Below are 23,024 nucleotides of genomic sequence, written 5' to 3' on the forward strand. Positions count from 1 at the left end.
TTTAAGACTGCGTGTACCGATATCTCTAATTCATCGGGAGAGTTGAACTCAACTATAAGCTATTTTCAGTGCTATTTGCGGACTGAAAGAAGCATGGGAGATTATATAGTGTAGGAGGTAATGAATGAAATCCGGAAGGCGTAGAGAAGTCGTTGCCAGCCGGAATGCTACTGAGCAATTCATATCCAGGCCAGTTGTGGCTACCTAAGGTATAAATTGAGAAGAAAAGATCAAATTTACGCAGAGGATGCTTGCGAACTTATAATGAGCAAGTATGTTTGGTTGTTGACTTAGCATGTACATTCTAGAAGATGTTGACATTGTGATTGCTTACGGGACGGATTGTGAAGAGCTTGCCCCAGGCTGAAGGCTCCTGTTCATATCTGGTCGCTAATCTGAATCAGTAAACAAGTGTGGTGGAAGAATTGTGCAAGCATTCCCCCCTTTCACGAAGTCATGAGGGCATTGTGCACGAACATGGTACTGGAACTCAGACAGTCTCGGAGGGTTGAATCACTGCTACTATCAGCACTTACAGAGCATCTAGTAAAGCAGTTGAAATGTATGTCATGTATATTCCCTACTTGATATCCATATACTGTGGCGCATCTCAGATAATGTATTGCTAAACCCATAGTACCATTCTGATTATAGCTATGCTTGATCAGTATCGTTATTATCCCGGGTATGATCCAGAATCGTAGAGTGTTGTCAATTATTGGAGGCATGTATCGCAGTGCCTCCGTTGTGTGTGATGCTTCCCATACGTGTCAAATCCAACACTCGCTCTCGAGCAACGGCCTCTTGTTCCTGGTAAAAGTCTACCAAATCCAATGTACTCTTCCTTACACTGACAACGCTCATAACTTCTTGACCATCTTCGTACTCCGTCTCACGTCCCAAGCTCTTGAAGCTTGATACAATGCTTGCTCGGCTGATGATGCTTATGCGACTCTCACGCCTTGAATGCTTGAACCGTGGTGGGAGAGTCTTTGAGGACAAGGAGTCTAATTTGGATGGGAACGATTCTTGTGCATTATTTGTTTCTGGTCGTGTTCGTGATGACTCTGCCCGAGCCAGCTCACCAAGATCTGGTTGCGACAAGCTGAAATGGTCAAGGCTGGGGCGAGGAAATCTTGGAACGCAGTTCTTGTAGTAAAGAGACCACACACGGGCTCGATCATTTCCACCTTCTGAGTCGGCGGCACCATCAAAAATTGCGTTGTTGCTTCCTTCGAAAGAATTGAGTTTTGCCTTGGACTCTTGCGGTTGAGTGGCAGCTTCAGCTGGAGCATTGTTTTCAGGGCTGAGAAAGGGTTGTTCTTCTCGGGAACTTCCCTGTATTCTGCTGAGCTGGCGAAGGCGCGTGTGTTCCGATACTCCTCTTCTCCATACATCTGGCAACACTTCAAGCTCCGGATATTCTAACATACCCCCCGTGGTTATCGAGCTACGGTGGCCGTGACCATGCTGTCGGAACTCTGTACTCTGGCTCCTGAACATCCTGGTGTAATTTTTGATGAACTGCTTCCCGAATGTCATGGAATGACTCTTTGCCATGCGAGCATGGCCAACCCTCTTCTTTTTCCTTTTTGCACTGCCATTTTGGGATATTTCTGGAGTGGCTGTCGGATCAATGTCGTCCTCTAAATCACCTTGAGCGAACTTTATGGCCGTTTCAAGCGCAAAATCTCTCGTCATCACTCGGTCCTGATGACCAGCACTTCCTGTACGAGCGGGACGAGTATGGCTAGGATAAAGTCCCCAGGCACCAACAGTAGCCGCGTCGTCCTTTTGTCTGTCGAAGGCAATACGCAATGCATCATCTGAATCAATGTAATTATTATTGACATTGACGACTGCGCTTCTCCGGGCAGCCGGTAGCGCATCAAATGGTCCTGCTGCCTTTGGCTCTTGTTCACTTCCACCACCCTCTATGGGCGCGTGCACGTCGTCCTGCGTTACCAGTGGAGACACACTAGGAGAGGCCATGGACCGGCGGCGGGAAACGCTAGAGCTTCTCTTCCGATAGAGAGGCCTTTCAACGGATAGTTGATTGTTCTGGGGTAGAAACATGGACCGTCGCTCATCGTGGAAAGCTTTGAGAGCGTGTTCCCAGACAGGGTCAGAGTCAGGGTTGAGCTTTAAAACATCCATCTCCTTTTCTAGACTGATTGCAGATTGAGACAGCTGCTCTTTTCTTTCTCCGTCATCAACAGGGTCAAAAGATCCGTCTACCTGACCCTCACATCTCAACTTGAGATTTGTGTCACTTTGGCTGCGCTCCCCACTCTTCGGCTTGAGTATCTTCAGAATAGAGAGCGCTGCTGTAGATCTCTTCCGCGGAGGGGACGGACTGAAATCTTCGCGGAACTTTGATCTTTTCGTGTCGGCTACGCTGTTATTGCGAGCAAGAGCCGGCTGATCATCAACAGACAATCTATCAAAACTCTGAATATCAGCCTTTAGCGTTGCAATGCTGCTGAACTGGGCAGGTCGAGGTGTCGCTTCGGTGCTCCCATGAATGCTTCCTCGTTTGCTCTCTTCTTGGATGCTCGATGTGGTTTCCTGGGACGTATCGCATTGTGTGACAGGAGTTGAGAGATTTGCTGTGGAATCCTCGACGCTGGCTGGAGGACTGTGAGGCCTGCTCGAATATATCGACGATATGTCTTCTGGTTCTTGGCCAGGAGATATCACTTTGCCCCATTTGCTTGGGACTTGCGCACTCCCGAATCCAGAGCTAGAAGTATGCCGATGATGATTTGAACGTTCACCTTGTAGCGATGCTCGGTTGGTATCTGGTAAATTCGTCTTGTGATCAGGCCCGGTCGTGGTTGGGCTTGTCGAGTTGTCGGCAGCCTTTTCCCATGATAGCAAGGAACCTGAACGTAAGTGGTGAGAGATTCGCATACTGTATAGATGGACTGAGTGACGTGGATTCTCATCTTCATTGGACAAGCAAACGTTGGCTCTCAACCCAACAGGCTGATGGACGCAATCATTGGAGTCCAAAGGATTGGGTAAGGCGGTACTCTCTGCACTACGTATGACTGACTGTCCGCTGTTTGACTTTATTGTCAATGGAGGACTGATGGTTTGTTTTATTGGTTCATCGTTTTGCGTAGAAGGAACGTCATCAATGATTTTGGTAGTCTCAACACCGGAATCCAGATGGGGTGCTTGACTAGACAACTGGAGACTCCATAGAGTGGCGGCAGACCACGGCATGGTATCAGAATCTCTGAACGACATCCGCGGTAGGAGGTCTTGTAGCTGCGAGGAACTTGCTCTCTCGATCGAGCTGAATGAGTGGGATCTTCGAAGGCTACGATCTTTATCCCTCGAATCAGGAATTCGGAGATTCGGAGAGCTACAGTACTGGTTCCAAAGTGCATTTGTCGATGTCTTGCTCAAGAGTGGAATGGGGGCTAGTTGATATTGACCGGGTGTGACAACGAGATCCGAGTTACGACGGGAGTGTGGAGTGGGTAATTTGCTAAACGCAGTCAGCACAGAAGTTAGTGAATTGCCTGAGTAGGACATACGTCGAAGGTGACGATGCCCAATCGATACTATGGAGGCTCGTCCTCTTGGAAACCGGCCTACCAATCCTCCTGGCTATGCCCTCCAACACTTCGGCATCCGAATCATATCCGCCCTCTGAACGTCCTTTGTCAGTGAGAAGATTCCTGCGTAGATCTTCCTTGGTGATCTTGAGCTGCAGGTTAGGACCATCATGAGGTTTTCTGAGAACAGTGTCCGGTGCTTTGTCTGTCTCCTTTCCCGATGCACGACCCTGCGAGGGTCCAGCCAGATTTAGTTTCGACAAGTCTTTCGACAGCTTTCGTTTGATGAGAGCATGCACGCTTTTGATCTTGTGCAAACTGGGTAGACTGTGAATGGAAGATCGCCCGAATCGCGTGCGGTGAATGTTGGCCGGGGGTGTGCGATGTACACCCTCATTTTGGGCGTTGTTGAAAATGAAACGCAGCTCGTGAACGTCTTCCGATTGCGTGCTCGTGTGGTTGGATGCTACAGATGGCGAAGCATCATGAAGAAGAGGAAGTCGAGCAGGAGTAGCCTCGTGTACCCGAGCATTTGGGAGGACAGGGGAGTCCGATCGTTCGTCTTCTGCAGTACAACACAATGCTTTCGTCGCCATATCTCCTGATCATCAGAGTTCGGTCATTGGTGCCGGGATTAGTGGAAAGGAGGGGTTTGCTCGAGGTGTTTAATCGAAGTAGAGTATATTGCTGAGCGATGTTTCCAAGGGCAACCCCAACAAACGAAGGAATATACCAAAACAAAGTCTGGCTTGAACAATGGAAGAGAACGATCGAGCAGAGGAAGGAATAGTTGCGGTCGATGTGAACAGTCGTTGGAGTGATTGTTGTTGTCTGTTTTGCAAGTGGACAGGCGTCGATGGGCAAGAGCAACGCATATTGGCAAGGACCAATCATCCTCATTGGCATTCACGCCCGGGACATGAGCAAGAATCCAATGAGAGTATAATACCCCAAATTGAGTGTTCTGCACCAAACAACTATACAATTTCCCTCAGGTCGTTCGACGCATCGGTGAATGACACATCACATGATCTTCCAAAGCCATCACTCAACTACCATCCAGCAAGATTGCCTTACATACCTCATCGAATTTCGGAAAAAAAGAAAGCGATGAAGGTGTTCCAATAACTCTAATGGCCCCGACCCATCTCTTGTGAAATCCCTTTCGTTGGCGACATCTAAACCTCAACCCATCATTTTCTTACCACTAGCATCATCCTCATACAACCCACTATCCCTAACCCACTCCGCAACCCCCTCTGTACACAACCCCCTCACCTCCTCCCACCTCCCCCCCTCCGCCGCCTTCCGCACCCTCGTCGAGCTGATACCCACGCCATCCTTCCCCTTCACCATCTGAATCTGATCGACCCATTGACTCTTGAACCCCTCCGCCTCCAGACGGCCGCTCTTCAACCCTTGCAAGTACTCCTCTTGCTCCGCGTCCGTGCCGTACGCGCTCGAGGATTCGTCGTGCGAGTCGGCGGGACGCTCCGTGACGCGGAGTTTGTGGCCGGCGTCGAAGAACGGGGAGAGCGCTGATAAGGGGGGCGAGACGGAGCCGTAGTATTTGGGGTTGCAGAAGCGGATCAGGGTGTCGTAGCCTACGAGGTGCACCTGGGTGGGGTTTGTGGAGTAGAGTGATGGAGCTGATTCCGCGATAGCGAGGGATTTGTCGGTGTAGTAGGGCTCGGTGGTCAGGCCAATGTCTATGGAAATGTCCTCCGGGGGCGTAGTGGAGCCTGAGGAGGTTGATCTGGTCTTAAGGATATGGGATAGGTCTTCGGCAAATAGTGTCATGAGGGCGAGGCGCTGGGTGAAGCAAGCTGGACTTGGAGCTTTGTCGGCATTGTGTGTGCTGAAGAGAAGCAGAAAACGATGAGGTTTCGGGTCTGAAGGTGCGGGCTCTGAAAGAGCAGAAACAGAGAGCGCAAGGTGGGCAATGGATGGCGGGTTGAAAGAGGAATCCAGGACGTAGAGCGTTTTCGGTCGGGTTGAAGTGGAGTTGACGGTGCGGACGATACGGAATTTAGAAGAGGAATTAGTGAAAGAATGCAATGCGCTTTCTAATTCTGGGAGTTGCGATTTTAATGCAGCTATTCTTGAGGCCATTTCGGCCATTCTTAGGTATGTTATTTAGTTATAGCTATCGTGGATCGTCGGACGTCGTCAGTGACGTCTGGGGTTGAATCGGCCAAGCAATAAATAAAGAGGACGGAGAGCTCGGGAGCTCGGGAGCTTGGGGTTGGAGGGGCTGAGGGGCACAGGGGGTTGGTGGTGGGGTCACCTGGAGAGCAATTGTGAACGAGTATGAGATAATGAGGAACAGAGGCACTGCATATAGGGCGGCGAGAAAAGAGTCTACAGGGTCTCAAATGTTAAACATGTGATTCAGTAGGTAATGTTGACGAGCAAAAGCAGGGACTACATCAGAGTGATCAGAGTTGAAGGTGTTGAACTTCTTTATTAATTCTGTCTCAAAGACATCAACTATATAGCATCAGGCATCAAGACAGCCTTGTTTAATCTTGTCCAACTTCCATCATGCAGATTGCGAACAAGTGCATCTGCTCTAAAATGAGAACTTAAGTCTTTTTGATTTTGAGACTTTTTCGACGCCGACCCATGAAGCCAAAGATTGCCAATTACGCCACGTTGGATCTCAAATACTGACGCTTACTATCCCTCTCCTGGGGATGAACGCCGATGTTGAGATCGTTCATATAAGCCCCTACCCGCCCGTTGACCAGAAATGCAGGTTGAACTTTTTGGTATCATGAACACATTACACACATTACACGCAGCTGTTGATATGCTGCTTTCCCAGACACGCTGATGAAGGATGTCTAGAATTTTGCCTCAATAGGCATGCTCCACATGGGAATGAGGAGCTTAAGAAGAGTACTTCTCGCGGTAGAACTTGGCGGCGTTGACCAAGTTGGTGAGCGCAGCCTTGGTCTCCTTCCACTGGCGGGTCTTCAAACCGCAGTCAGGGTTGACCCAGAGCTGCTCAGGCTTGAGGTAAACCAACATCTCGGCGAGACGGTCCTTGATCTCCTGCTCGGAGGGAACACGAGGGGAGTGGATGTCGTAGACACCAGGTCCGATGTGGCGAGGGTAGGCCTTGTCCTCGAAGACCTTGAGGAGCTTGGCGTCGCTCTTGCTGTTCTCGATGGAGAGGACATCAGCATCGAGAGCGGCAATGGCGTGGAAGAAGTCCTGGAACTCGGAGTAGCAGAAGTGGGAGTGGATCTGGGTAGAGTCCTGGACGCCAGCGCAAGCAAGCTTGAAGGAGTCGACGGCCCAAGAGAGGTACTTCTCACGCTCGGTACCGGAGCGGAGAGGGAGACCCTCACGGAGGGCAGGCTCATCGACCTGGATGACGAAGATGCCAGCAGCCTCGAGGTCAACGACCTCGTCGCGGAGAGCAAGGGCGAGCTGCTGAGCCTGGACAGACTGGTGGACATCGTCACGAGGGAAAGACCACCTGAGGCAGGTGATGGGTCCAGTGAGCATACCCTTCATGGGCTTGCTGGAGACGGAGGCAGCGTACTTGGACTCCTTGACGGTCATAGGGGCGGGACGAGAGATGTCACCGACGATGATCGGGGGACGGACGCAGCGGGATCCGTAAGACTGGACCCAACCGTTGGTGGTGAAGACGTATCCGTCGAGCCTCTCGCCGAAGTACTGAACCATGTCGTTACGCTCGGGCTCACCGTGGACGTAGACGTCGAGGTTGAGCTCATCCTGGATCTTGATGGTGTCCTCAATCTCCTTCTCGATGAACTTCTCGTACTCCTCAGCAGTGATCTCACCCTTGGTGAACTTGTTACGCTGGATACGGATCTCCTTGGTCTGGGGGAAGGAACCGATGGTGGTGGTGGGGAAGAGAGGGAGCTTGAGGTGGGTCTTCTGCTGGGCGTAACGCTCAGGGAAGGGAGACTTGCGCTCGTGGTCAGCAGCAGTGACGCTGGACTGACGGTCCTTGACGGCCTTGTTGTTGGTGCGCTCGGAGGTAGCACGGGCGTGGATGGCCTGGGCGTTGGCCTCAAGAGCCTCCTTGACGGCAGCGGGGCCCTCAGTGACGGCCTTGGCAATGACGACGACCTCAGCAGTCTTCTGGACGGCGAAGGAGAACCACTCCTTGACCTCAGCAGGGAGCTTCTTCTCGCTGTCAAGAGAGTGAGGAGTGTGGAGGAGAGAGCTGGAGGTGGCGACGATGACACGGTCCTTGCCGAGCTTCTGGATGGCGGTCTCAACGGTCTCGATGGCACGCTTGAAGTTGGTCTTCCAGATGTTACGTCCATCGACGACACCGGCGGAGAGGACCTGGTTGGGGCCAAGCTGGCCAATGACGGCCTCGAGCTGCTCGGGGTTGCGGACGAGGTCAACGTGGATGGCGTGGACGTTCTTGAGAGCGGGGAAGACATCGAAGTTGTGAACGATGTCTCCGAAGTAAGTAGCAAGGACAATCTTGGGGAGGCCGGCAGCTGCGAGCTTCTCGTAGGCGGGCTTGAAAGCGTCCTTGACCTTGGAGGGAAGGTCGAAGACCAAGACGGGCTCATCGATCTGAACAGTCTCGGCACCAGCAGCCTTCAGCTTCTCGAGGAGCTCAACGTATACGGGGACGAGCTTGTCAAGGAGAGAGATGGGGTCGACGGACTGGCCACGGTCGGCCTTTCCGAGGGCGAGGAAGGAGACGGGACCGATGAGGACGGGGCGGGTGGTGATGCCAGCCTCCTTGGCCTCGAGGAACTCGCGGACGGGCTTGGGGTCCTCAGCAAGCTTGAAGGTCTGGTTGTCCTGGAGAGTAGGCTTGACGTAGTGGTAGTTTGAGTCGAACCACTTGACCATCTCCAAGCTGGGAACGTCGACGCCATCCTTCTGGTGGCCACGGCCGAGAGCGAAGTACTCATCGAGCTTGTGGAGGTTGTGCTTGGTGTATCGCTCGGGGACAGCCTGAGATAGAGAATTAGAAGATGCTCGATTGATCACGAATGACGGGTGCGGTATGGGGTTGTAAACTTACGTTGAAGAGCTGGATGTGGTCGAGGATGTGGTCGTAGAAAGCGAAGTCGTTGCTGGGGATGACGTCGACACCGGCATCCTTCTGGATCTTCCAGTGCTCGAGACGGAGTCTCTTAGCCTCCTTCAACAAGTCATCGCGAGACAGCTTGTCAGCCCAGTAAGCCTCGTTGGCCTTCTTGAGCTCACGGTTCGCACCCATGCGGGGGAAACCGAGAACTGATGACTGGACCATATTGGCGGGGTTGTGAATGTGTGAGGAAAACGGGGAAGGGACTGGGGTATCTAAGGGTTCAATGGGTGATGAAAAAAGAAGAGAAGAACTCTTCTTGGGATGGAATTGGTTTTTTTTTTTGAAGAGATGGAAGAGGATAGGGAGGAGGGAGGATGGAAGAAAAAAAAAGAGGAAGAGGTAGGAAGAGGAAGAGTATTTAGCTTTCCCCTCTGTCCTCCCCAGTAGTACTAGTACAGTCCGAGCCTTCAGAGGGCCAAAGTGGTGTGCTTGCGCTTTGAATGGTTTTTTTTGTTGGCTCAACGCGCGGGGTGATGGCGCTAAACCGCATCCACACACCGCCTTTAACAAGGACAACGCCTGCAGGGCCCTGGGATAGCAACGACCAACGTCCTCCCATGAGATGAGTCTATGAGTCCAACAGTCCAATGAATCCAATAATGAGTCCAATGAATCCAGTAAAGAGTCCAAAGATGAGTCCACAATGGCAACAATTCTACCCTAATCCTCATCGTCTAGACGCCTCTTCACTGACAACTCGTTACTCCTCGTTACGCCTTCTCCAATCTCCAATCCATTTTTCTGCCCACCAGCATTGACTCTTCGCCCCCTCTTCGCCATAATTGCTCTGCCACGAAAGCTGTACGAGAGCTGCTGCCACCAACCTTGCCCCATTCCCCACTCCCCTGTACATAGGCTGTTCCGTACTCCGTTGCGTCAGACTGAGTCCCCTCCCATACGGATCCTTACGGGGAATTTGTGCTGTGCTCTGATGGTCATCCAGAAACTTCTGACACTACCATCGGAATCTCATTCTCGTACGGCAACATAAGATCAGGCAGTATACATAGAGTACACTTGTGCTATTGAGAATTTTTTTAGCACCTGCTTAGAGACCTCGTCTCTCGTCTCAAGACGATAACTAGCTCCAATAATAATATGAAGTAGGACGAAGTGTAACTTTTTTTTATTCCGACTTCGGCCTGGCTGCGTTTTGGAGGCGGGAGGGGGAGGAGGTGTCGCACCATTATTGGCTGCGGCCAGCGGGTGCGTGTCCTGCTTATCGTCTCGTCTTCTTTAAGGGTCCAAATGTCGGAATCCACAACTACGAAGAGGCAAAGGCCGATCCTCTTGGGATATTCATGGATCTTCGTCGAACATCAGACAATTGGCTTAATGCATAGGCACGATGACAACATCTCATTGTTTCAGCAGGTAATCGACCACGGACTTTCTGAAATGCAGAAACAAAAGCCTCTCAGCAGCATTCAGCATGCTCACACACACACGAACACGTTCTGGCATGCAAGGAAAGAAAACCCTCGACCCAGGGATGGATGAGGACACCGAATCGATCCGGATCCAGACTATTTTCTGCTTTTCTACTAACCAATTCCATCCCGTTCCAGTAGGATGAGATGCCTGTTTCGATTATTGTCGCCCATTAATTATTTTCTTCTTCAACCGTGACGAGTTCTTTGCGCTGCCCCTCTATGGCTTGGCATCTGGTCCTCTCCAGGTGGCCCCTCAACACCACAAAGATGCATCGTGAGAGGACGGAAAATAATCGTACCGCGTGCAAAGACTAACACAGGTCCACCAAAATGTTCTTCCATAATCTCGTGCTCTCTCCACGATGGCGGAGGAATTGGCCGGCATTACTTGGCCCGAGGGGTTTACTCCACAAGCTCCCCTCGTGGTCCTCATAAATACTGCCCCGCCATTTACTGCTCTCCACGACCTCCTGCTCTGATCCATCCCCTCAAAGTGATATATTCTTTCTCCATTCATCGCTCCGCTCGACCAATTTCACAATGTCTAGGCCTGCTCCAGCCCGCACCGCATCCACGAACCTCGGCAGCAGCCCTGGGCACAGGGTTCTGGACGGCAAAGTAGGAATCGTCACTGGCGCATCAAGAGGTATGGTAGCTCGACACGAACGGGACGCAGACCTGGACTCACGCAACTCCTAAAGGTATCGGCGCCGCCATCGCCCGCAAGCTCGCCAGTCAAGGCTGCAACCTCGTCCTCAACTACACCTCCGAATCCTCCACCAAGATCACCGAAGACCTCGCGAGCGAGCTAAAGTCGGAATATGGTGTTGAGGCGGTTCCGGTACAGGCGAGCATGGGCTCCGAGAATGGCCCAGAGCACATCGTCGAGGTCGCCAAAAACCACTTCACCCACCCCAAGACGAACAAGTTCCAGATCGACGTCATCATCAACAACGCCGGTGTAGCTGGAAACAACGTCCTGGGAAAGATCAAAGCGGATGACTTCGCACGGCAATATAACATCAACGTCAGGGGACCACTCTTCCTCGTGCAGGCAGCACTGCCGTACCTCCCCCACGACCGATCGGGCCGAATCGTCAATCTCTCCTCCGTCAGTTCGTCCCTGGGCTACATCAGCCAGAGTGTATACGGTGGAACAAAATCAGCCCTCGAAGCCATGACCCGAACCTGGGCGCGCGAGTTGGCCGAGCGCGCAACGGTCAACGCCATCAACCCGGGTCCCGTCGCGACGGACATGTACACCAGTACGGACGAGGCGTTCGTGGACCAGAACAGGCCGTTCATTCAGCACACTCCGCTGGCCACACCTAGGGAGGGCATCGATCCCAAGGAGGTCTGGCACCCGCTCGAGAAGACGGGCGGACGCGCTGCGTACAGCGAGGAAATCGCTGGGGTTGTTGCCATGCTTTGCAGCCCAGAAGCAGGTTGGAGTACGGGAAGCGTAGTCTGTGCCAACGGCGGCATGGTGTTCAGCACCGTCTAAAATAAAATGAAATTGCCATCACGGCACAATGGTGAAAGGTAGCATCTCGTCTAAGGTCTGGCTGCAGAGACTAGAGTATGATAATTTCTCTGCAAGCGGGTGGATACATAGTAACATAAGTAGCCAGCGATATGTAATGAACGTAGGTTCTCCATACGAGTTCCGCAACGGCATAGCTTCAACTTTAATTTACATCAATCAAGATTCCCGTTGCCGCATTTCCAGCCAACGTGCCGGGACCGCCTGTCCGTACGATATGTGCATGCTACATGTGTAGATACGGAGTAGCATTATGGAGTAGCGTGAAATTGAACAGTTGGGGAAAACATGTGAGAGATACTCATGATAACGATACTCCGTACAGCTGTCTGCTATTCATAATACCTACGGATTATAGACTCGATTAAGGTGATAAGGCGCAAAACAGTGTGTGTAACCTTTATTTACTTGTTATATTGAAGAAGACCAGAGAGTGATGCCAAGAATGCCCCTCCAATTGCTCGTGCAGGCTGGTTGTGTTACTCCAACCTCGCCTCGCCCTCTCCCTTCCCACGACCAACAACAAACCTCCCGCCTTTCCTTTCTTCGCAAGCAGATGCAAAAGCCTCAAAATCGATCCCATCTCCACAAGCGCCTGTTCCTTCTCTCCACTCCCAACAGCCGCGTTCCCGTTTCTAGACCGTTCATTTGCTTCGGGGTTATTATTTGTCGCTGATAAGCTGGGCGGAGGCGTCATGGGAGGGCTGGAGGGGAAAGTTGCCCCAGCAACCCGTGTTTACGCTCTGGCATGCTTCGCCGGAAATGGGCTGACCACCGCGCCTAACTTTGCATCCGGCTCCCGATGCATTCCTCGACATCTCTTGCGGACGCCATCCCAGCGGCTTCATTGGTCTCTGCCTTGAATTTCTTCTTCTTCTTCTTCCTGCATGTCCAAGTCCGGGCCGCCACCATCGCCCATCTTGCGTTGCGCAAGCAATACATCTTAGGGTGGCTGGGCTAGGCCTCTGTTTACAGACCCGCTCACTCTTACACAAACCCACACCATTGTATCCATCCTGCCTCCCCCATGTCATCTCATCTGTGCGTGAACCGTTGATCTACCCTAAGATACCTCCTTCAATATACTCTCTTGCCTGCTATCTACTGTCCATCGACCCAAGTCTCTGCAACGCCTTGCTCGCTCCACCTCTTCGTGTCACCGTTGTCTTGCAAAATCCACTTCCACAACGTGGCTCATGGGGCAATCCACACAGTATTCGGGCTGACCGTCCTCATCACTCCATATCCGGCGATTGCCATCTCAACATGCACCCGTTAAATGCGCTTCCTGCCAGCAGGATGTCGTTCGCGTCAGGACAGCTCCTCCTAGCTTCCCTCCTCGGGCTCGTCTTCCCCATGGCAATGGCCCAAATGCCTTACAATCCGACTCGAATATTACAGAATGGCACGACTCTTTATGTCTTTCGACCATCAACTGACTCGTCTGGCCAATTCGAGCTTGGGTCAATCGATACATCTTCCGAGATCGCAGCCACCAAAGTGCCCTACACGACTCTGTATTCAAGTTTACCATTCCTCGATGACGACAAGAAGATAGCATTCACTCCATTGCTAGACAACGGTGGGAACATGACTGTATATGCAGGGGACTGTTCCAAGGGCGCAAGCGGCGGACAGCTCTGGAGCTTTGAACCCGCACGCTCGGAACAGAATGGAAATGGCAGCTGGCGACAAGAAGATCTTTCCTTTGACCAGGACGGCAGACATATCCCCGCCATCGGGGCCAACTTCCTCAGTGGCGGCGTCAGTTTCTCCGCCGTCGTGGGCGACGATGCTATGGGCACCGGATCCTACGTGTTTGGCGGCATGTGCCCCTCCGCTCAGGCCAGCAACGACTGGCAATCATCTGCGAATTATTCCAATCTCATGGTTACCCTGGAGCCTTCTGCCGCGGATTCTCTAAAGTATCAACTTAGTACATCCTCGAGTCGCGGACCGCCTATCGCAGAGGCTGGTTTTACCCTAACTGGATTGTCACCTAGTTTCTCTAACAGGAGCGACGGCACGCAGACCCAGCAACAAAACTTTGTGCTCGTAGGCGGTCATACAAGTACTGCCTTTATAAACATGTCCCAGGTAGCTCTATTCTCCCTGCCGCAACAGAGTTGGACGTTTGTGGGCGTCGAGCAACCAGATTCGGGGAACTCTGATTTACGTACCCGTGACCAGGAAGTCGAAGTCGAACCTCGCTCTGGACACAGCATGGTTCTTACCCCTGATGGTCAGCATCTCATCATGTTCGGAGGCTGGATCGGAGATACCAAAACTGCAGCCGAACCTACGTTGGCTGTCCTCAATATAGGAGAAGGTTACGGAGGCCAGGGTTCTTGGAAGTGGACAGTACCGCAGCTTTCAGGAACTGGTCTCGCCAGTAATACCGGTATATATGGCCATGGAGCAGCGATGCTTCCAGGAGGTGTGATGATGGTCATGGGAGGTTATTCAATTCCTAGTCCGAACGCCCGCCGACGCAGGGCTACACAGTCGTCTAACTCTCAGACCCTCTTCTTTAACACAACATCTAACACCTGGATCACTAATTATGTACCTCCACGAGAGATCACGCCATCAGCATCCCAATCGAATGGGCCCCTCTCCACAACGTCACAAAAGGCCGGCCTCGGTGTTGGCTTAGGTGTAGGACTGGCTGCTGTCTTAAGCTTGCTCATTTTCTACCTATGGTACACTCGACGGACGAAGAAGCATCGACAAGCTCGAGAAAAACAATTACAGGAACTAGCAATGAGCACTCATCGCTACAATCTGGACTGCTTGTCTCCTGGTATCGATGGCCGCGGCGGGCACGCAGATGCTGTAGACTACCTCGATGAGCCGAACGACTCGTACTTCTATCCCTCCACAGGCTCGCGTAACCAAGGCTGGAGAAGTTCCAATGGCCACGAAGCGGAGCGTACCGGACTTCTAGTTGAAATCCCAAGTCCAACCCGAGGGCTACGCAGGAGTTTGGGTGGACGATCAGGTTATCACATGTCTCGCTATGACGAGAGACGAGTCAAGGCATCCGGCGATATTCACCCCATCGACGAGCTCGAAGAGGACCAAGAACATGAGAACACACCACTAACTGTCTCCAATGAGATGACAGAGCGGCCGAAGAACACCTCTATATTCGACAATGCGCCAGTGCTGGACCCATTTACGGATAGTTCCCGTGGAATAGGTAGAAGTAATCAGCGGTTTGCGCCATACTCTGCGCCAACATCACCCGCGCGAGAGACACCACCAGAGAATGGGCATCTTCTGAGCGACTGGCAGCTTGCCATGGGGGCCTTGCTTGGTCGGCGACCGAGTCCATCAGGAGGTAGACTCTCACCAGATCGCTCTGATCGAACACGTTCGGATCTGAGTGACCGTAGTTTGCATTCAGACTTATCATCCACATCGGCCGGTGGCAGCATCGGTCGCAGTGTCTCTATGCGCTCCACTGCCATGGCGAACAAGGCTAATCAGAGCAACCCTTTCACCACTCCGAACGCCAGTCCCACCAGCAGCAAACCCAACAGCAACCATGAACAAGGCTGGGAAAGTCCTACCCATCCTCGCACCCAATCTCTCACAAGTGTTCGAAGCTACGTTCGGCCACCTATCGAAGATAGAGAGTCGTTCGCAACCGCTCGCACTTCGTTCATGCAATTACAGGCCGAAGGTGAAGTTTTGCTGGGAGGGAATCCCGACCGAGGAAGGCCAGGAACATCATCCACCTCGAACGCGTCGACATCACATACTCAGCCCACTGCTGATAGCACGTTGAGCCGCACAGGAACGATCACAGCGGCCACCTCACTCGCTGATGGCCTCACAAGACCTCGAAGAAAGAGCTGGCTAGGAAGCGTACGACGAGCACTATCTCGCTCTGGTACAACTGCAAATGCCCGGACTCGATCTCTCACAAATTCAACGCCTCAGCTAGAGATATACACAGACGATCCTGTATCTGCAGGAGCCGAGAACACCAAGCGCATGACGTTCCCTACAGCTGCATCCCCACCGAGACGTGCAGCGAGTGATGCTAGTTTCTGGCGTAGCAGACGCGGGCAGCAAGACTGGCTTGACGAGGAGCTTGACCCCAACGACCCTCAGGCTCGCTGGCGACGCAACAGTGGAGACGACTGGGGTGCTCCAGAAGACGTTGCCCACACCGAAAGGGAACGTCGAAGACGGGAATGGCGAGAACGTGGAAACCTCATCAGCCTTGGCGATGAAGAACTTCCCACTCCTCGTACCCCTATCCGATCTGATGACTTGGGCTCAGTGGCCGACCCGCATAGACCAAGCACACCCGCAGACGAGGACGACTGGGACGTCGAAGCCGCAGTCGAGCGCAGAGTAGTCCAAGTGATGTTCACCGTGCCCAAATCCAAACTCCGCGTCGTCAACGCAGACATCGACAGGAGCAGCCTCATGTCGCTACCCCGCGAGAACTCCGACGAGAACATCCAGAAAACCGAATCCAACTCGAACAGCCCCGGCCGGGTCCGCGACCTCGCCGGACGCTTCGAACAACTCGGCTCGCCCAACAGCCCACGACTCGCGCCACGACCGAGCCCCAGCCCCTCGATCAAGAGCGTCAAGCTGAGAGCGCAAGGCAGCTCGCCGTCCCTCGCTCCCAAGCATAGCTCCGCGAGCCTCGGAGCAAACGCCAGAGCCAGTAGACTCCCCAGCGAGGACATCACTACCATGAACCGATGAGATCCCCTCCTCCATCCATCCATCCATCCACCTACTCGCCTCGGCAACTCCTTTACCAACATCTTTATCCTGCTTTTCACGGGCCTTCCTTCGCCCCTTCGCACTTGATATACCCCAAATCTACCTACTTCTTTCTAGGCCTATCTTTGGGGATTTTTCCACTCGCTATGTATTTGAAATTTAGGGTTTTAGCGATTGGTGTTTTTTTCAGGTCCATTACATGGCGTTTTGATCGATTGGTCGATTGGTCGGTCTTTTTCATGAGACTTTGTCTCTCGGAGGAAGGAAGGGAATGAATTGGACATTTACGACTGCTTGCTTCGATCTCGCCCCCAACGCACGGAGGATTCATACGTATGTACGTGTTGAAGACAAGAAGAACGAAGTGGTCGGAACATGAATGATTCCGATGAGATCTGATCTTTATAGCACGAGGTGACGGGATGTTTTGTTCATAGCTACCTAGCTGTCTTGACGCATATTGAAGATTAAGAGACGTGTTTATGCAAATGGAAATGGAATGGTCGATTTAAGTGTGCTGTGAATGCAATCTTTGTAAATGTTTTCGTGTGATGTTTTTCAAGGGAGGTGTGCGTGTGGCGTATGTATTGAGGTGACTTATTCAACGATGTCAGATATATAGGCCATATATATTACATCGAACTAACTGTGAGAAGAGTGCTCGCTATCAATCGCATTAGATAGCCATAGGAAGTTCTGACCGTGTGTTCATAATGGACAACCCTTCTTTTGAATGATCATTTTCACCATGTCAACTTTTACATCGATTAAGGAAGGACTGTACAACCCCGTTTACTAAAATGATATATTTATGATCAATGTGTATCATGCCGTCCAGAATATATGCAGAGTACCTCCTCTAGAGATTAACGACGGAAATCATGTCCACAAGCTCCCCTCTTCCCCTTTCCTGGAATAAACACGTTTCACATATAAAAGACGGAACTAAGTTAAACGAGAGAAAAGGCAACCAGAAAAGGATTTATACCGGCGCCTGCTTGATGTATGCTAGAGTATATAGATATATGGATGTATACAAGACGAAATCCTCGAAAACTCCCACTGCATGTTGACAATGCAAAAGCGACACAACCCAAGGCATAGATCTATTACATGAATCCGGAAGTAGATACACCATGAAGTGAGAAGGGGGGTGTAAGTCATTTCATTACAATTCATATCGCTTCGTTCTCTCCACCTTGCTTCAAAGCACCCATCCTTCGTCATGTCACCTCCTCCACTTCGTATCCTTCTCCTCGATCTGGCTGCCCTCGCGGTCGATGACGAGGTCCACCTGCTTGACCGGGTGCAGCAGCATGGCGGGCAGACACATGCGGCCCTCCTTGGCGAGCTCCTCCTGCTCGCCGCCGTCGCCGTCGACCTTGTAGCCGAGCCATCGCTTCCACATGTTGGGCGCGTGACCCGCGTGGTAGTACCACGTGGTGCCGAGGAAGTTGTGCTGGCGCTCGTCGGAGAAGACGGAGAGGCGGGCGCCGCCGCTGGCCCCGTTGCGCCCATTGTTGAAGATGGCGGCGAGGTACTGCACTGGCCACTTGCGGTCGATGAAGACCGGGTGGGGCGCGTAGACGGCTTTCAGGCCGTGGTGCAGCGCGCAGGACGCTGGCCACATCTCTGAGAACATGGTGTGGCGGTGGATGGTCTGCTCGCGGTGCATGGTGAGGAGGAGGCGTCGGGAGAGGCGGCCGGAGGTGTTGATTGCGGTGCGGCGGGGAGGGAAACCGCGGGTGCGGTTGTAGCCGGTCACGTCCTCGGCGAGGATCCAGTTCGTCTTGTCGGGGTCGAAGAGTGGGTTGAAGACGATCAGGTCGGCTTCTTCGTCGACTCCCCAGGTGTGCTTGTCTTCTGTCATGGTTGTCTTTGGCTTGACGGCCGGGTCGATCTCGATGTCTGGGTAGTCTTCTGGGATCTCAGGGCCCCAGATGGGCTTCTCGGGTTTCAGGGTCTCTGCGTGTGGCATCTTTGGGTTGGGTGGGAGGTGAGATGACCATTTGTTGGCTTGGCTGTTTGTGCCGTGCTCTGTCTGGACGCGGACCATTTGCGAGAAATCTTCCCACGAACCGTGAACAGCTGGGACATAGAACCGGGAGTTGCGTTCCCAGAGCCCCTTGCGAGGTTGCTTCGATGCCCACTTGGAGATCTTGTCGAATAGATGATAGTAGTGGCCGGTGTATCTGACATCCATTTCCCAATGCCAGAAGTGGTCGTATTCGGGATGCTGGTACGCAAAGTATGAGACCGGCATGAATGTGGAACGGTAGTTGCCGTAAAGAGGGAGGTTGCGGAACTCTGCTTGATCCATGCCACCGTATATCAAAAACATTTGGCGTTCTGACCAAAGTGTACCCATGCCCCAAAACTCCTTTGGCAGTGACTTCTTGAGAACTTCCTGGTACACCTCCTCATCTCCCCAGATCTGTTTGTCATCATCTTTGACGTGAACGAGGAAATGTACATCGTATTCACCACCAGACTGAATTGACAGTTCGGCAATCAGGGAGCGCAGGAAAAGAAGATCTTCGTCGTCATAGTTGTAGTCCCACCATGTTCTAATCAAGACTGCAGTGCGAGGAAGCAAGTGTCTGTGTTCAGCCTTGGGCTGAGCCTGGATGGTAGGTTTCTCTGCGACTGACTCTGCAGCCTTCTCTGCGGTCTTCTCGACATTTTCTTTCGCCAATTTCTCCGCGGTTGCTACGGGAGTCTGCGTAGGAGACTCTGCAACTTCAGTTGCAGGTATGTCCACAGCCGGTTTGCTTACTACCTCCTCTCTCTTCTCTTTGTTGTCCTTGACATCCTTCTCTTCTGTTGGCTCTTTGATAGAAGAGAGACCCCTTCCTGCTGGTGCGGGCTTGAAGCGGGCCTTGTTCTTCTCAAAGCAGCGGCGCGTGACCTCGCCCCAATTTACATTTCGGTAGTCGACCTCTGGTACATCTCTCCAGACCTTCTCGATGCCCTCACGGTCGCCCTCCAGAGCCGCGCCAGTGCCTCCATACTTCCTGCTGTAGCCCAGACCGTACGGGCCAAGGCGTCCGAAACGTTCGAAACAAACGTCATCGCGGAGTCCGAAAAGTTCATACGAGCCCATCACGTTGTCCGGCGTACCTGCAGTAACACCCTTATATGCCTGCATCGGAGGAATCTTGATGGTATTCTTATCGTCCAGATAACATGGCTCAACGGGTCCATAGATATCGACATAACCAATGCTCTTGTAATCCGGAAATGGGTTGAACTCCTCCGAGGGCGGGATCTTGCTGCCATCTGCGCGCTTCTCCTTTGCCTTTTTTACGGTATTGTCACTCTCCGGTGCATCAGGATCGATGTCTTGCTTTGTAGGGTATTCGGGTACATTCTTTTCCCGTGGTGTCAATGTCCTTATTCCACCGTGGTACCTTTTCAAGAAGGGAAAGGCTTCCCACACCCGCGGAGGTGGCGGAGGTTTCTTAAGCCCCAATTGAACATTTTTAATCGACGAAACACTTGCATTCGTCAAGAACAGCATGAAGAGAAGCAAGGTTGTGCCCACCGCCAGCCCTAGGTATCTTGTGAACGCTCTTGGGTTTCGATAGCTGTATGCGCTCACGGCTGGCTTCGATATCGATCGTCTCCGAGGAGGATGTGTAGCCGAGGCTGCTCTTGAAGCATATGGTGTGGAATCTGCGGAGGAGACATAACTCTCATCGTCGCTGTCATATCGTTTCTCGTCGTAATCGCCGTCCTCTAGATCGTGGTTCGGGACCTCGTTATATTTCTGTTTCCGCTTCGAGACGGACAGCGGCCGGAATCCCAGCATTGTGAATATGATAAACTACTGCGGTATTATGACATGCGAGGGTCGCAAGACCGTTTGCACGTTCCGATCGGAAAGGGGTGCGGAATGTAGCCAACACACGAGCAGGCGCCTGGACTGCTGTAATGCTTGTTACGTGATTTCCTAGGTTTGTTCGTGATGTAGAGAAGGCTCTAGGAATTATGTATGAGCGTTTGAGTACTTAATACAACATAGAATGTAGCCTTTTTTTGTACGGTGAGTCGTGAAATAGTCGACAGGGAAAGTTTTAGAGACCCTTTAGGATCGAGGTCATCGCCAAGCCAAAAACACAGGCCGCGGGGCCGGTTGTCCCAGCAGCCTCGCGTAAAGTAAATACAGCGACGTTCGTTTGGCATACGACTCTATAATCGGCATCCTTCTGGACTGCGAAAACTTTTCGAGGAAAATCAATCCAATAATCTCTAGCTTGTGCATCTGCCATATAAAGTATCATGTGAAATTGAGGTACCATAAAGTACTCCGTACCCTCAACACCATTAGTAGCACTCCCGCCACACCAAACATACTAATTACGGTTCATGATTTCGTAGACATACCATAACCGAACTCGTACAGCGTTTAAAACTTCGAGTTCAGTCCTCTTCCCTTAGCAGTCCTTCCATCCAAACCCCAAGCAATGTATAATCCTCCTATGATAAGCCTATGAATTACCCCAATACTCTTCCCCTCTCTGAACTGCACCAACGCATCAACCAACCCGACGCAAGTTCCCCAGATAACGAGCATGGTGTCCACGCTCTCGAGTTTCCCTTGCATGAGAAATGTACATATAACGCAACTAAATGCGATAGTGCGGGCAGACGCGTATGTTGCCACTGTCTGCGCTTCCTTTGATGATGCGGTAGGCTCCGAGAACCCAAGCTTCTTGATGGTGTTTTCGGTATCAAAGATCGTGCTGACTGCCGTCAGGAGTAGATATGAGGAGACACAAAGTGGTATCGAGAGGTGGTATGTGAGGTTCTGGAAGATGCCAAATGTGAACGCATCGTGGGCTCTGTAAAAGAAGTCCATTGAACTTGAAGGATTGCAGACGAGACAATGTTTTCGAGTGTTTTCGATGGTTTTATGCAAAACAGACGCGAGTAATTCTGGTATATGCAGCCTTGTATCGGGGAAGGAATGAAATGAACCAGCTTTTGGTAACTTGGAACAATGCCCATGTTTAAATTATTTTGCAAACGATGATCACGCCTAATTCTGTCACATCATTCGGCGGCCGAGGCGTATTTCTACAGTATGTGGCAGTGCAACGACTGCCTACCGTGTAGGTAATTTTCATCGACAAGAAGTGCAAAATAGATCTTTTGACCAGAATGAGAGATAAAATTGCGGCTAAAATATACGTAACCACGCCACAGCGGATTAAAATCCCTTCTGTCGAAAGCATCCTCTTAGTAGGAACGTCTTTCAAATAATAGTTAGAATTCCTATTTCCAGTTTCATGACGATACCTTACCTATCATTTGCCATGCTCCCCGCGAGTTAGTAGTTGGTACAAGCACAGCCCTTTGCTGGGCAGCCAAATGCTGATGATCCTTGTCAGCGAGACCATATAATACCGTAGAAACTCTAGAGCGACGAATGACTTGAGGAAGCACTAAGTACCTGGAAAAATCACACAGCCAGACCACCCCGTCTTTCTGCAATTTTGTCCTCGCGCACCGCAGTCTAAAAATCACGCGTCAATCTTTGTCGGCATTCAAAGTTGTGATGTTCTCACTTGTCGCTGAGCATGGGCCAGTATATTCTGGGTACGATCCGTATTGATCGGTACATTCGTCCCGCGACTTCAACCCTTCGAGCTGAACGGCCGAAGCATTCGCCGCAGTGAAAAAGGCAAGGCTTAGTAGAGCTGAGGTAAAGAAACGCATGTTGAACTCGAGTTCAAATGATTGTCGAGTTATTCCAATACTGTTCGAATCTTTCTCGTTTATGATAAGATTCATTGTTATTCCTCAACTTATATAGCTTTGCCAAGTACATCTTTGCGTCCAGCCTAAGATCGAGGCTATATAAGTTGCAGCTCTTGTCCTTTGCTGCCAATGTTTCTTTTCGCGCACTTACGGACGCAAAGGTTGCCATGAGAGGTATTTATGACCTCCCAAGGTATACCAAGTGTCGTACAGAACCGCATTTGTGCAGATCCTTGGGATCAATTAACAGACGAACAGTACCGCCTGTGATCTCTTCATGATCATTCATGTGCTTGACTCAAGCCCTTGGCGATAATTGTCCCTCGTGCAAATAAGGTTCGGCACGGCAGTGGCTTCGCCTTTCCCCATTGAATATCCGTCTTCTGGGTTGGCAATATCTAGAATGGCTCGAATCTTGGTGGGGCACAGAGAGCAACATTGGAAAAAGAGCCTCTCCGTGCCCAAATGATTTTCTCGGCAAATCTTCACGTCTGCACTGTCAGTCGTACGACGTCACTATACATGCAATTGCCGGGTGCCAATACGGAAGAATTGCACCCATATACCTTAGGATGTAGACGGTCGATTATTGAGATACTGCAACTTGAGGCTGAAGCCAAAGCTTCTCCATGATGATACGTGATTGTCTGTCTCATGAGGTCACTTCGCATCCTCATGTTATGACATGACAGAGTATTGGCTCAGCAGACACTTTGTTATCGGATCTATTGCCATAATTCTGGTGGCCTTGAAATCCCCGAGATCTACGAGTCCATTTTTTGGGCTCTTGGTTGAAACGCCCTCTTTCGGGGTGTGATATTAGAAGCGGCGACTCTCAATGTTCGAACTGTCGGGAATCTTGG

At 51.5% G+C, this 23,024-nt stretch overlaps 8 protein-coding genes across 8 annotated transcripts; 3 read left to right on the forward strand and 5 right to left on the reverse strand.

Annotated features, from left to right (window-relative positions):
- Positions 1 to 711: 711 nt before the first annotated feature.
- BU24DRAFT_479598 (uncharacterized protein) lies at positions 712 to 4,614 on the reverse strand (the record flags this gene model as incomplete). The annotated part of the gene is made up of 4 exons (XM_033533083.1): positions 3,561 to 4,614; positions 2,886 to 3,412; positions 1,980 to 2,777; positions 712 to 1,826 (listed from the first exon to the last, which is right to left on the reverse strand). Exons 1-4 carry the CDS (start codon positions 4,163 to 4,165, stop codon positions 712 to 714), a joined length of 3,045 nt encoding a protein of 1,014 aa, XP_033386557.1. The 5' UTR covers positions 4,166 to 4,614.
- On the reverse strand, positions 4,615 to 5,864 carry BU24DRAFT_167451 (Nucleotidylyl transferase). Its single transcript, XM_033521455.1, has one exon. The coding sequence runs from the start codon at positions 5,688 to 5,690 to the stop codon at positions 4,755 to 4,757; it is 936 nt and encodes a 311-aa protein (XP_033386558.1). The 5' UTR covers positions 5,691 to 5,864; the 3' UTR covers positions 4,615 to 4,754.
- A 157-nt stretch (positions 5,865 to 6,021) lies between these two features.
- On the reverse strand, positions 6,022 to 8,953 carry BU24DRAFT_421233 (cobalamin-independent methionine synthase). Its single transcript, XM_033527675.1, has 2 exons — positions 8,602 to 8,953; positions 6,022 to 8,531 (listed from the first exon to the last, which is right to left on the reverse strand). Exons 1-2 carry the CDS (start codon positions 8,830 to 8,832, stop codon positions 6,462 to 6,464), a joined length of 2,301 nt encoding a protein of 766 aa, XP_033386559.1. The 5' UTR covers positions 8,833 to 8,953; the 3' UTR covers positions 6,022 to 6,461.
- Positions 8,954 to 9,991: 1,038 nt separating this feature from the next.
- BU24DRAFT_421234 (uncharacterized protein) lies at positions 9,992 to 10,189 on the forward strand. Its single transcript, XM_033527676.1, has one exon. It carries the CDS (start codon positions 10,006 to 10,008, stop codon positions 10,168 to 10,170), a length of 165 nt encoding a protein of 54 aa, XP_033386560.1. The 5' UTR covers positions 9,992 to 10,005; the 3' UTR covers positions 10,171 to 10,189.
- A 110-nt stretch (positions 10,190 to 10,299) lies between these two features.
- BU24DRAFT_421237 (NAD(P)-binding protein) lies at positions 10,300 to 11,820 on the forward strand. The gene is made up of 2 exons (XM_033527677.1): positions 10,300 to 10,749; positions 10,805 to 11,820. The coding sequence occupies exons 1-2, from the start codon at positions 10,644 to 10,646 to the stop codon at positions 11,605 to 11,607; spliced, it is 909 nt and encodes a 302-aa protein (XP_033386561.1). The 5' UTR covers positions 10,300 to 10,643; the 3' UTR covers positions 11,608 to 11,820.
- A 1,170-nt stretch (positions 11,821 to 12,990) lies between these two features.
- On the forward strand, positions 12,991 to 16,326 carry BU24DRAFT_326247 (uncharacterized protein; the record flags this gene model as incomplete). The annotated part of the gene is made up of 1 exon (XM_033522984.1): positions 12,991 to 16,326. A coding segment is annotated over one exon (3,336 nt), but the record flags the coding sequence as incomplete, so codon positions are not given.
- A 1,043-nt stretch (positions 16,327 to 17,369) lies between these two features.
- On the reverse strand, positions 17,370 to 20,462 carry BU24DRAFT_421239 (uncharacterized protein). Its single transcript, XM_033527678.1, has one exon. The coding sequence runs from the start codon at positions 20,207 to 20,209 to the stop codon at positions 17,627 to 17,629; it is 2,583 nt and encodes an 860-aa protein (XP_033386563.1). The 5' UTR covers positions 20,210 to 20,462; the 3' UTR covers positions 17,370 to 17,626.
- A 232-nt stretch (positions 20,463 to 20,694) lies between these two features.
- BU24DRAFT_167500 (uncharacterized protein) lies at positions 20,695 to 21,469 on the reverse strand. Its single transcript, XM_033521456.1, has one exon. The coding sequence runs from the start codon at positions 21,257 to 21,259 to the stop codon at positions 20,807 to 20,809; it is 453 nt and encodes a 150-aa protein (XP_033386564.1). The 5' UTR covers positions 21,260 to 21,469; the 3' UTR covers positions 20,695 to 20,806.
- Positions 21,470 to 23,024: the final 1,555 nt, after the last annotated feature.

Source organism: Aaosphaeria arxii, assembly GCF_010015735.1.
Source record: "Aaosphaeria arxii CBS 175.79 unplaced genomic scaffold BU24scaffold_3, whole genome shotgun sequence".
NCBI lineage: Eukaryota > Fungi > Ascomycota > Dothideomycetes > Pleosporales > Aaosphaeria > Aaosphaeria arxii.